The 13,461-nt window shown below is 45.4% G+C and overlaps 2 protein-coding genes across 3 annotated transcripts; both read right to left on the minus strand.

Annotated features, from left to right (window-relative positions):
• Window positions 1-921: 921 nt before the first annotated feature.
• On the minus strand, window positions 922-2,824 carry KRTAP29-1 (keratin associated like protein 29-1). Its single transcript, XM_045491005.1, has one exon. It carries the CDS (start codon window positions 2,789-2,791, stop codon window positions 1,733-1,735), a length of 1,059 nt encoding a protein of 352 aa, XP_045346961.1. The 5' UTR covers window positions 2,792-2,824; the 3' UTR covers window positions 922-1,732.
• Window positions 2,825-7,223: 4,399 nt separating this feature from the next.
• Window positions 7,224-9,379, minus strand: LOC123603686 (keratin-associated protein 16-1). Of its 2 annotated transcripts, XM_045488833.1 has the most exons (2): window positions 8,862-9,379; window positions 7,224-8,816 (listed from the first exon to the last, which is right to left on the minus strand). In XM_045488833.1, the coding sequence occupies exons 1-2, from the start codon at window positions 9,339-9,341 to the stop codon at window positions 7,617-7,619; spliced, it is 1,680 nt and encodes a 559-aa protein (XP_045344789.1). In that variant the 5' UTR covers window positions 9,342-9,379; the 3' UTR covers window positions 7,224-7,616. The 2 variants fall into 2 exon arrangements, with proteins under 2 accessions (XP_045344789.1, XP_045344788.1); XM_045488832.1 differs by having other exon boundaries at window positions 7,224-9,379.
• Window positions 9,380-13,461: the final 4,082 nt, after the last annotated feature.

The following is a 13,461-nucleotide window of genomic DNA, read 5'->3' on the forward strand; positions in this document are numbered from 1 at the left end:
TCTCCATGGAAGATGTGGGAGAGAGGATTTAAATGGGCTATGCATTAAAATGTCATTTCTAGAAGACATTCCATCTATGGTAATTCTTTTGCAGTATCAAGGTCCCTCTCTTCTTCCTGTTTTTAATTTCCTTTTTGGACTTCAGTTGCAAATAACTGAGTTAATTATATTCCTTATGGCACATTATCATTTTTTGTCCTTGCAAAGCCTTGGTCCTATTTTTTCTTTACGTACTTATATACAAATTAATTTAACTCCTGTTCTCCTTATGCCCCATTATCTTCCTACAGGCAGCTATTTTATTCTGTTTGGAGTATATTCTCCACCAAAAAGCCTTCAAACTTCTTTCCACTGTCGGCTCTCCTTGATCTCAAGCCTGCAGATCCATACTACAGATTTGGACATACCAGCCTCCAAAATCATGTGAGAAAATTCCTCTTATTACATCTCTTTGTATCTATCCTACTGGTTCTGCTTCTCTGGAGAATCAGACCAAGAAATACCTCATGGAAGGAATCACTGCTTGCTGCCTACCCACCCTCCCAGTAGTGGACACAGATTCCTTCAAAATCTTTTAAAATCTATATGATCACAGAAATGTCACAGTGAGCATCTTCACATGTGTTCCTTCATGGACCCGTGTAGGAATGTTTTGAGTTTCAGACCTAAATCATTTCACAGACCCAGAGCCTTTGATGAAAGGGGAAGCCAGATCCCCTCGGAGAAGGATTTTACATCATTGCCACAGATACGCTCTGCAAACCTCCTTGTAATCTTTCTCCAAAAGAAAACCAGTCCAACCATTTTTCAAATGTTTAGATTTGATAATTACATACGAGGAATACTCACTCAGATGTTATCTTAGACTGTTATTAAAACTGTCTCTTAAAATGTCAAAGACATAAGCAAACAAACAACAAAAAATTTCTAATTTTACATTTTATTAAATTGGCCATTAGGTGAATGATCATTAAAACCAGTTTTAAGTGAATTAACCCTTAGCTATTCTCGTTGCCCCAAACCTATGTTTATTTTAACCCGTGGCTTCCCTGGACCATTTCTGTCTTTGGCTTCCCAAGTCTGTTCACTGTGGGGAAACGAAGGCCACTCAACTCAAAAGAGCTTTTGGTGGTATAAAGGTTGGAAGCCAGGGGATTATTTGCCCTTTCTCCCTTCTAGATTGAGCATCTATAATTGCAGACACCAGCCACCCTTGCAGACCAAGGGGAACCATTAACTTAGAGGACCCAAGGTCATCGTGTTCAAATGTGACCTGAAGGAAATCTATGAAGAGGTGTACTGAAAGGAATGAAAGCATTCTGAGAGTTTTATTCATTATGCTCCACCACTCACATTTTTATTAGCAGTTGGCAGCAAAGGAGTCTTTTTAAAGACCTGGCTACATCAAAACAAAAGAGAGAGAGAGAGAGAGAGAGAGAGAGAGAAAAGAAATACTGGAGAGAAGGCTTTGCTGAGGTGAAATGAATTGACAACATGAGGAAATGTGAGCCATAGAGAGGACCATGCCTGCTGAAATGTCCTCCTTGGTAAAGAAGGATCTCTTAGTGGCTGAACAAGTCCCCTCATCAGCACCTGGAGAGAATGTGGGGCTGGACTCAGAATGAAGTTAGCCCACAGATAGCATTTGTGCTCAGCAGGAAGAGGGCACCATAGGGTGGCTATGCACTTGTAGATAGTGGCAGACCTCAAAGGAGCTGTGAAGGGTGCTCCATCAGCAAGGTGCTGTCTTACAGACGTTGGACTCATGGCTGGGTTGGCAGGAAGTTGGCGAGCAGGTGCTGGCTTTGCAGACACTTGGGGCAGTTGGTTGGAGACCATTGCACCCACCACCAGATGATTTGCCTAAACCTGTTACACAGCAAGCTGGTTGGCAGGAAGGGGGTGTGCAGCCACCTTGGTTGCAGGAAGTGGATCCATCCCAAGTTGGTTGGCTTGAAAGCACGGTGCCACAGGAAACTGGTTTACAAGGGTTCTTTACAGAACATGGAGGCTGGCAGTTAACCACTGGCTGGCAGATGAAAGATATGGAAGGAGCTGGTTGGCAGCAAAGCGACCAGCAAGGGGACGATGCATAGCATGTAGGATTGCAAGAACTGAACACACAAGTTGATGGCTGGCAGGGAACAGGCATGCAGGGAACCGATGGGCAAGTCTTGAAAATGTAGCAGATGGGTTGGTAATAAGTTAATTTGCAGGTCTGATCTTCACCATTGATGTGTTGACATGAACCTGGTTGACAGCAAGTTAGCTGACATGGACTGGCTGCACAGATGGTTGGTGGGCAAGAATTTTCAGCACAGGAATTTACCTCAGAGCAGGATGGCTGTTGGGACCTAGCGTCACAGAAGACCGATTGGCCACAGGCTGATCTGGACACAAGGATAGGTTCTTGGCAGGAGTTTTGCTGGTCGAGGATGGCTTCACAGCAATTTGCCTGACAACTGGTGGGTTCCAAGCAGGAGGGTTCCAAATAAGGAGACTGACCAGTTCCAGATTCATAGCAGGCTGTGTGGGAGCAAATGGGTTGGCAGGCAAAACCAACACAAGAAGTTGCCGGAAGACAGGTAGGTTGGCAGCAAGCAGGTTCACAGCCACTTGGTGTACTGCTGGATGGCTGACAGTTTTCTTGGCAGGTGACCAGCTGCCAAGTTCTGCTCCGGCAGGAACTAGGCAAACAGATACCATTTTGGAAACTGCCACCATTTGAGCACGTGAAGGAGGGCACAGATGGAATGGCCGTGGTGGTTCCGGGGCAGCAGCTGTCCACCATGGTGCTGATGTGAAGCTCGCTAGGGAGTTGCAAACTCAGTATACCTGGGTGTGAAAGATATCTCTCATAGGGGCTTTTATAGCTCTTCAGGGGTGTTGGTATGACTTAGAGCATCTTTCCTTGTTATTGTTTCTACTCAATTGTATACAAACATCTGATTAGTAGGCTTCGGGAGCCTGGAAGATATTGTCCCCAGTTTAAAAACTTGTCTGTTGAGTTGAGAGTTTTCTCTGCCGAGTTTGGATTCGTTGATGCTGCTCCTGCTCTGGAATGAGCTGTCTTTTTTACAGGTTGCTCTCCAGCCTCCCTGAAGTGGACCTTTCCCTGTGCTAACCTCTCATCAGAAGGCCTCAGCCCAGCCAAAGCAACCTGCTCTTCCACCAGGAATGCAGTTCTGCACCATTTAGACAATCAGGAAATGAAGCCTTGACCCAATTGAAACAGGGCGATGTCTGAGATGGTGAACCAGGCAGTACATCCCAAGGACACTTCAGTGTCTCCACCTCTTTCTAGAACCTTCCCATTTGGCTTTCCTGAAACCCAACTTTATTAGTAATACTAATACTAATACTAATACTAATACTAATACTAATGGCTTCCATTCCATTTATAGCATACTTACTATATACCAAGCCCTTGAGTGCATTTTTCATTGAGTCTTTGCAATGGTCCTCATTAGTAGCTGCAATTCCCACTGCTATCTTAGAGGTAGCAAAACTAACTCAGAGAGTTTAAATCCTATTTCTCCAAATTATGCAAGTAATAAGAGGTTGAAACAAGATCCAAACCTAGTTGGGACTGACCCCCAAACCTCGGATTGTAATCACCTATTAGACCTCCTGACTTTGGAGTGGAGGAGAAAGACTGTGATATAGTGATTGAAGACTGACCTTAGTACAACAGTGCACTGGCTAGTGGGCAGGTGGCCAGGCCCCATGCTGGGGACCATTTGCCCGTTAGTGACTAGAGTCATCAACTAGATTAAACTGGTATGAATACTTACCTCCACTTATCCATACACCCAAAGACATTCTTTTAATTTGGAAATTTTAATAACTGCGAAGTATTTTCCCAAGGATTAAATCAGCCTCTTCCAAGAGGGACTTATGAGGTGCTGGTTGTACTGATTCTTCCCGTCTTTTTCTAGATTTGTCAAGGTTCTGCATTACTGGCCAACTTCAGCAACCCACATCATTCCCTGTCCTGACCTGGTCACACCAGAAATTCATGACAGAATAGAAAGATCATGGCCTTGGGATCCCAATAGGGTAGAGTCTCATTTTTGGGCTCTGCTACTAACGCATTCCACGGGACAAGATGACTCATTACCCAAGGGTGCAAAGTACCAAGAGTTTACCAACTAACTGCATTGCTGTTGCTCAAGTTATTTTTACTCTTTTTTTAAGTCTATTTATTATTTATTTTGAGAGAGCAAGTGGGAGAGGGGAAGAGAGAGAGGGAGAGAGAAAATCCCAAGCAGGCTCCCCACTATCAGCACAGAGCCTGACACAGGGCTCAAATTCATGAACCATGAGATCATGATCTGGGAAATCCTCACCTTTGTCATTAAAATGCCTTTTTTTTAACCATTGCTTTTTGTGTTACAGCCCCGATTACTCCTTTTGCCATCCAACTCATCACTAATCATTTTGGCACCTTGCAAACTGCAAAGATCACTGCTCTGTTTTATTCCTGAAGGTCTACATCCCAAAGCTCTCCATCTTTCAGGAGAAATACTTCTGGTCTTACCAAATAGATCAGATAATGGGAACATGAATGTATTTGAGAAGCCATGCCAACTTCGCTCTGAAAAAGGTACCAATGTCCTGTGCTCATTCATACCACTTTTATTGTTTTTAAAGTAATCGATTTTAACATCCATCTTTCTCTGATTCTGCTCTTGCCTTTTTTTCTCCTAAAGAAACTTCTCAAGGGGCGCCTGGGTGGCGCAGTCGGTTAAGCGTCCGACTTCAGCCAGGTCACGATCTCGCGGTCCGTGAGTTCCAGCCCCGCGTCGGGCTCTGGGCTGATGGCTCAGAGCCTGGAGCCTGTTTCCCTCTCTCTGTGTCTCCCTCTCTCTCTGCCCCTCCCCTGTTCATGCTCTGTCTCTCTCTGTCCCAAAAATAAATAAACGTTGAAAAAAAAAAAACTTAAAAAAAAAAAAAAAGAAACTTCTCAATAGGTTGGTACAAGGTACAAACTTTCAGCTATAAGATGAATAAGGTCTGAGGATCTAATATATAACATAGTGACTCTAGTTAATAACACTGTATTACATAATCGAAATTTGCTAAGAGAACTTAAATGTTCTCACATCCCCAGAAATATGAGGTGATGGATGTGTTAGTTGATTAGATAGGAGGATTCTTTTCACAATATATGTGTGTATCAAATCATCACAATGTACACTTTAAATATCTTGGAATTTTGTCAGTTATACCTCAATAAAGATGAAAAAAAGGTATCTCTCAATAGGGAGACCTTTCACTTTGCTATGGCAAGGCACTAAAGACATCGAATGTATCACCAAGGGCTGTTGTGATCACAGCAAGAGACATGGTGATGTATAAAAAACACAAACTTTGGACTGAACCGTATGTTCTGTATGTTATTTGTATGTTACATGCATTTATGTTGTATGTTACTCCTGTATGTTACTTTCTAGCTGTGACTGTCCTGAATTTTGTGTTTAGCATTCCCCTGTGAATATACATATGGTATATATGTGTAAGTGTGTATACATGTGCACATGTATACATGTGTGTATACTCATACATGTGTGTGTGCATGTATGTGTGTGTGTTGTTTTTCAGCTTTAAATATATATATGTGGTCTGGAGGCTTGTTTGTATCAACTCTACACTGGTCAGGTTCACCCCTGTTTTACATATGGCCATTGTCTAGTTTTCATTGCAGCATAGTATTTATTGAGTGAATACACCACAATGTTCTTGTCTCTGTTGATGGGCCCTTGGATTGTTTGTCACTCATATTCTTCATCTTGTAAAATAGAGAGAAAAGCATCTTATTTCACAGAACTGCTATGATTTGCATGAAACACTGGGTCTGTGCTTGGGACAGAGATTTTAAAGCCCTGGCCAACTCCTCTCTTGACTCTGGAAGGAGATGGAGATAAATCTCAATAGGCTGACGAGACAGTACCCTTGACAGCAACATGCAGGATAAGTTCCACCTTTGAGATTCTCCCTCTGCTGCTGTCTCACCCAGAAGTTCTCAAACAGAGATGATTTTTGCCCCTCATCCCCAGGGGTGTTTGCCAATGTCTGGAGACATTTTTGGTTGCCACACTCAGGGGATGCTACCAGCATTTAGTTGGTGAAGTCCAGAGATGCTGCTTAATATCTTACAATGTTAAAGAATGATGCCCACAAGGAAGAATTATTTAGCCCAAAATGTCAATAGCACTGAAGTTCAGAAACCCTGCTCTACCCCCTCTTGTGCTTAGGTTAGCCCAAGATGCACCTTGAGGACTAGACATAGCCCCTCATTCTGTGCCCTAAGAGACTACTCCGAAGAGACTCTGTCCTTAAGATTGTAAGAGGCTGTGTATGAAGTTTACACAAGGATTGTGCCTTACAGAGACTAGGAGAATATAAATAAAGCTCTTGCACAAAAAAAACCCAGGCTGTCTTTCTTATTGTACATGTGACCTCCCACTTTTCATTCCACTGTGAACCCCAAAGTCAACTGGCTTGCTCCCCAGTTTCCCTATATCCAAGTCCATGCTCCTCCATTAATTTCTCTACACCAAGGCCAGAGGGACATTCCAAAACCAAGTGTTCTTCATGTCACTGCTCTACATCTGCACCCCGCCCCCCGCCAGTGCCTTCATGTCAACCGTGCACCAAACGAAAATGCCTCTGTATAGATTACAAGGCCCGATGGGTTCAGGTCACTACTGTCTACTTAACTGACCTTAGAGCTCACCATGCCTCTAAGCACACCTCTGCCCAAGCCTCAGTAATGAACAGTGTGCTCACAAGCCCCATTCGTGTATATGTTTCCTCTGCCTGGAAAGCTCTTCCTTTCTGATTTTGAACTGGTCCATTCTTATTTGTGCTGAAAGACCCAGCTTCAATTTCACATTCCCCAAGAGTTCTTTCCTCTCTCTCCCCGTACCCTGCTGAGTTCAGACTGCCCTGTGCTTGCCTCTGTCCCAGTACTTAGCACAACAGAATGTAGTAATTGTCTCTCTGCCTATCTGTCTCTCCCCATCCCCACTCCAACAATGAGCTCCCTTAGAGCAAAGGCTGACTTCTCAGTCCTACAGCCTACCACAGTCCCCAGCCAACAGCTGTCTAATGAAGCGTGTTGGAAGGATGGATGGATGAGTGGATGAAGTTGCTGTCAAAATAAGTTAGCTGATGAGAATATGAATATTAACAACAGCACAATGAGAATAACATGCCACTTCAACTCAGCCACTTTATTGGACAGTGAAATATCTTTTTCTCATGGAAAAAGTCCCCAAGGAACATGAGCACACCCAGCAAGGGAACACAGGCATGAGGACAGAAAAAAACCTAACGCTGGGAAAGAGACTCCAGATAATGTGGTGAAGCAGCTCTTCTCAGATTGATGGCAGCAGCGGGCAGGAGCTCAGGATGATCCCCCTCTCAGTGCCCAGGGGGCCTGCATTTGGACCATTAGGATACTGAAATTTCTGGTGAGTTTTTTGAAGTGTAAGAAGATGGTGAGTGATGGTGAAGAAAGATTCTAAGTCGTTGTGAGCTTTGGGGAGGGCAGTCGAGGTTTCTCTCCAACTGGAGGTTTGCTTTGCAGGAATTGGTGGGCTGAGGCCAGATCAGCGGTCGGCAGGCTTGGTGGCAGTAGGCAGGCTGGCTTCAGCCTCACGGGTGGTTGGGCTGGTGGGTTTGGCCTCAGTGGGCTGGCAGGGACTGGAATCTGAGACCTCAGCCTTGCAGGTCGTTGAGTCAGTGCAATCTGGTTGGCTGGAAGTGGACTTTTTGCAATCTCGTTTACAGGAGTCAGCACAAGGCAGGCGGGAGCAGACCGGACGGTAAGACAGTGAAGTGACACAGGCTGGTCGGCGCAGGATGGAGTGGCATGGGCGGTAACAGGCAGGGCGATAGGAGATGGATGTCACATATGGCTGCCTGTAAGTAATGTGTCCAGAGCAGATTGGGCGACAGATTGGACGACAGATTGGGCGGTAAGGAACCGAAGGAGAGCAAGGCTGTTTGCAGGAGCTGGGTATGTAGAAAGTCCTAGAGAAAGTTGGCTGGCAGATGGCAGATGCAGAAGACCCTGGGCGGCAGCAGAGAGGTTGGCAGGAGGTAGATGGGCAGGATACGGGCTCACAGCAGACAGACCGACAGCGCTTGACTACGTAGCAAGTAGGTTGGCATGGACTAGGTGCACAGATACTTGCTGAGCAGGGGCTGGGCTCAGAGCAGATGGGTTGGCAGATGCTGGAGACACAACAAGAGGGCTCTTGGCAAGTGCTCGAGACACAAGGCGGCTCACAAGGGCTTGGGACACAGCAGACAGGGCGAAGGCACACAGGCTCACAGACCAGGGCCACACAGCGAGCTGGCTGGCAGTTGCTGGGCTCTGAGCAAGATGGCTCACAAGGACTGGAGTCACAGCAGATAGCCTGACAGCTATTAGCCACAGAGCAGACAGATGGACAGCAGCTAGGCGTGGGGCACACCGGCCGACAGACAGGCTCACAGACCACTGGTTGGCAGGAACTAGGCACAGTGCAGACAGCTGAACAGCAGCTGGGCTCACAGATGACTGGCTGGCAGCAGCTGGGATCACAGATGATGGACTGGCAGGGAGTGGGTACACAGAGGACCGGCTGGCAGGAATGGGCCTCACAGCACACAGTCTGGGCACAGCTGCTCACAGGACAGGAAGGCTCACAAATGGTGGCCTCACAGCACACAGGCTGGGCACAGGCGGGCTCACAGATGGTGGCCTCATAGCACACAGGCTGGGCACAGCTACTCACAGAACAGGCGGGCTCACAGATGGTGGCCTCACAGCACACAGGCTGGGCACAGGCAGGCTCACAGATGGTGGCCTCACAGCACACAGGCTGGGCACAGCTACTCACAGAACAGGCAGGCTCACAGATGGTGGCCTCACAGCACACGGGCTGGGCACAGGCCGGCTCACAGATGGTGGCCTCACAGCACACAGGCTGGGCACAGGCCGGCTCACAGATGGTGGCCTCACAGCACACAGGCTGGGCACAGGCGGGCTCACAGATGGTGGCCTCACAGCACACAGGCTGGGCACAGCTACTCACAGAACAGGCGGGCTCACAGATGGTGGCCTCACAGCACACAGGCTGGGCACAGCTGCTCACAGAACAGGCGGGCTGACAGCACTGTGGGCCACAGCTAGATGACCCACAGCTATCTTGGCAGGTCACCAGTTGCCATGTCTGGCTCCGGCAGGAACTGGGCAAGCAGACAGGCCCTCCACAGCTCACCTCAGTGGAGCAGAGAGAGACGCCTGGCACAGATGGGCATTTCCTAGAACAGCAGTTTCCAGACATGGTGGTGGTGCCTCTGCTCCTTGTGAGTGCTGAGAAGGGTGCTGCCTGACTGGGACAGCTCTCCCAAGCCCTCACTTTTATACCAACTCACTGGCATGTGCTGTTTGGAGACCCTGCGTCTTTTCCTCATTGCTGTTTGGGCCGGTTTTCAGAGGAACATCTTATTATGCCAAGGTTTGTTGATCTGGAAGTTGTTTATCTACCCATAAAGAAGCTGTTTGTTTATTGACTTGCTAAATTTGGAATCTTCGGCGCAACAGATCATCTTGGCATAAGCATCGTGGCCTTCAAACCGAATGATCTGTGTTTCTGAGTGGCAGGAACAGGGGAAGAAGAGAGGAACTTATAATTTATCCATCTTCTAGTCCTCTGTACCAAGCCGTGGGGAGAGGGGGAGCCATTAGGGATGTCCACATGAATAGGACCTACTCACTCCTTCCCACATATCTCATTCTCTGGTGGGCAGACAAGCATGCAGGCAAACTCATTGCAGTGCCATGGTAAGGTCAACAATAGACATACAGGGATTAGTAGAGGAGAGCAGTGGTGAGCTCTGTGGGAGAAGGGATGTCTGGGCTGGATCTTAAATGACTATGCTTTGCATAAATGGTCTCATTTAAAACCATCAGCAATCCCCCAAGATAAGAACTTGTCTCTTCCCATTATAGGTAAAGAAAAGGAAAGGTGGTTGAAATTGGAAAGCTTAAGTCACTTGCTAAAGATCCCACTCAGCTTGCCCCCTAATCTAGGGATGCTCTCCTTCCTCCTCACCATTCTGTTTGGTCTGACCTTTCTCAAAAGACTTTGTCAAAGCTGCATGTCATAGGCTCAGCCAACTGTGCTGCCCTCCGTCCTGTTCTATGAATGGTCCTGTCCCAGACCACTGGCTCTACTTGTCTCCAGAAAGTACTTGATCTTGCCTCTATGCTTCTCCTCCCTGTTTTCCTCCCACCCACTTATACCTCAAGCATTCAGTGGCCCTCCAGAATCTCTCTTGCTTTTGGTGATTTAATAGCTCCTAAAAGAAAGACACTTCCAAAACCCAAAGGATAAAGAGGAAAGGCCAGAGATCTTTTGCAAAGACATTGTGAACAAAAGCAAAGAATACAGATGCTTTCTCAAAGTGTGTCAATGCTACTACCTGAGACAGACATAAGATGAGAAACAAGCCCTAGGTTTCTTTTTTTAATGTTTATTTATGTATTTTGAGAGAGAGAGAGAGAGAGAGAGAACAAGCAGGGGAGGGGCAGAGAGAGAGGGAGAGAAAAAGAATCCCAAGTAGGGCTTGATCTCATGAACCGTGAGATCATGACCTGAGCCAAAATCAAGAGTCGCATGCTTAACTGACTAAGCCACCAAGCACCCCAAGAATCTTAGGTTTCTAAACACCAAGGCCTGACATCCTTGTTCAGTAAAGGCCCAGCTCCACAACGCATTTTCAACATTAATGCAAAATCCAGGCTCTCCTTTAGAAAAGCTGAACCATCATGTCATCCATTCATCATCTCTCCCTTCATTCATTAATTTATGCAATTACTCACTCAATTTCCCTTTTATTCATCCATTCGATTCAGCCATCATCAGGCTCTGTGAGAGGGCTACAAAAAGAATGAGTTGCAATTCCTGCCTCAAGGAGTCCGAGTTTAGGAGAGAGACAGATCCATCCATAGCAATTATGGTACAGTATATGTACAAGTGCTATGGCAGATGGCTGCACTGGTCCTATGGGGGCACCCGGGAGAAACACCCACAAGATTTTTGGGAAATTAGACAAGGCTGATCAAAAGCATGATACATTTGGGGAGCAGTAAATTGTTCCACAGCCAGGATGGAAGGTTCAGGGGACAGGAAGGAACAACAATGGTACTAAAAGGGTTACTAGCACTCTACCATGAAAGCCCTCGCAGACCACGACAAGTAGTTGGATTTTATACTGACATGGGGGTATTTTAAACAAGGGAACAACTTGACCAAGTTTGCTCTTTGGAAAGGCATCTCTGGCTATGGCAAAGGTATTGGAGAAGGAGGGCAAGTCTGGAGCCCAGGAGACCATCAGCGTTCTGGAGCAGTTACTCAAAAGTTTCCTGGTGACAACCTGAACTGGGCAGTGCCATGGGACTGGAGCAATATGAGAGGTTTTATGGAGGTAGAATCTATAGAATCTAGTGGTTGAAAGTGGAATATTAGGAACAAGAAGTGTCATTCTTGAGATGTAGCTCTCAGGCAATTGGAAAAGAAGACTTTTTGGACAACAGTCTTGCAGTGGGTAAGGCAGAGAAGGAGTCCCCAAGATCCTGATCTCCACCTTTCCAGTTTGTCTCTATGCATTTCGTCTTCCTCAGCTAAGCCAGCAATGCAATTCACATGGAGATGCCCTTCCTCCCACAAGTCCCTCATAAACTCTCTCAGGTGAGAAACTTAATGTGGCATCACCTGTTATGCCATAATGTCCTCCCAAAGAATCCTTCCCTGCTAAGTGAAATTAGCAGATCTTTTAACAATCTACACATTTCTACTTTGTTCTTTTTTTAAAGTTTATTTATTTTTCAGAGAGAGAAAAAGAGAGAGCATGCATGAGTGGGGAGAGGGGAGGGGCAGGCAGGGGGACAGAGGATCCAAAGCTGACTCTGTGCTGAGAGCAGAGAGCCTGATGCAGGGCTTGAACTCACAAACCATGGCATCATGATCTGAGCCAAGTCAGAAGCTCAACTGACTGAGCCACCCAGGTGCCCCTCTACTTTATTATTATAGCTTTCATCTCCCTTGACGTTATATAAGTACCAAAGGGCAAGGATTTTGTGTATTCACTGATATATATCCAGCACCCAGAACAAAGTTTGATACATAGGCAGTTTACAATTAATATTTATTGATAAATGAATGAGGACCTCTGTGGGCAGCTAAGAAAGGCAGGGATTTGTCAGTAATTCAAAGAAATCACTACCCTGCTCTCACCCATCCGGGAAGCCATATCATAAGCAATAGAAGAATCAGATGCTCTGAATCACAACTGCTCAATGCAGACCTACTGGCCTCTTGGCAATTTTGTACTGTTGGCACACTCATGCTCTGGCTGTGGTTTTGTCCTGGGAGTTAAAAGAGTTAGTTCTTAGGAGGCCAATTCCAACCAGAGCAAAGAATGACCTACATAGTAAGTCTGAAACTGAACCAGGGCAGACTCAAAGTTTGAAGTCTCTCCCAAGTAAGACACAAGTAGTATTGCTGGACTTTTAAATGAAACAAAAAAAAAAAAATGAAAACACAATGAGCTACCACTCTATAGCTGCTAGAATGGCTAAAAATAAAAAAGATGTACCATATCAAGCGTTCCCAAGGACGTGCGGCAACTGGAAATCTCAGACATGGCTGGTGGCAAAACAGTCACAAAACAGTTGGGTAGCTTTTTCATGAGGTTAAACATTGCCACACTATTTATCCAGCGATCCAACACCTAGGTATTTATCTAAAATAAATGAAAACATATGTCCACAAGAAAATTCATACATGAATGTTCATAGCAGCTTTATTCATAATAGCCCAAAACTGGAGACAAGCCAAATTCCTATCAGTAGATGAATATTATTTTCATGTCCTTTATTCATACAATGCAATACTATTTAACAAATAGGAATGAACTTCGATATCTGCAACAAGGATAAATATAAATAATGTTATTCTAAGTGGAAGAGTTCATACTGCATGATTTCATTTATAGGAGATTCTAGAAGTGGCAAAAGGTTGATGGTTGCCTGAGTCTTGGGTCAGGGGTGGGGAGGATTTCCTGCAAATGAGGCACTGGGGAATTTGAGGGATGATAGAAAGTTCTATACCGTGAGTGCCGTGGTGGTTACTTGAGTATATATGATTGGCAAATCTCATCAAACTGTATACTATAGTTAGGTGCACTTTATTATATATAAATTATACCTTTAAAAAGTTGGCTTATAAAAAAATTAAGGTAAAAAAAGTAAAAATAACATCCTAGTTTTATTTGTAAATATGCTTAAAAGGAGTCTGGAAACATATATGTCGGTGATAAATGCTGAAGTTGAGAATCCAGGTGGCTATTATTGCTTCTTCAGATTTTTCTGCATTTTTTCGTATTTTTAGAGATCATTGC

This window comes from Leopardus geoffroyi, chromosome E1 (genome assembly GCF_018350155.1).
Source record: "Leopardus geoffroyi isolate Oge1 chromosome E1, O.geoffroyi_Oge1_pat1.0, whole genome shotgun sequence".
NCBI lineage: Eukaryota > Metazoa > Chordata > Mammalia > Carnivora > Felidae > Leopardus > Leopardus geoffroyi.

Coding starts and splice junctions, on each gene's coding strand:
- KRTAP29-1 (XM_045491005.1), bottom strand. CDS start 2,791: ATGGTGGACAGCTGCTGCCCCGGAACCACCACGGCCATTCCATCTGTG.
- LOC123603686 (XM_045488832.1), bottom strand. CDS start 9,341: ATGTCTGGAAACTGCTGTTCTAGGAAATGCCCATCTGTGCCAGGCGTC.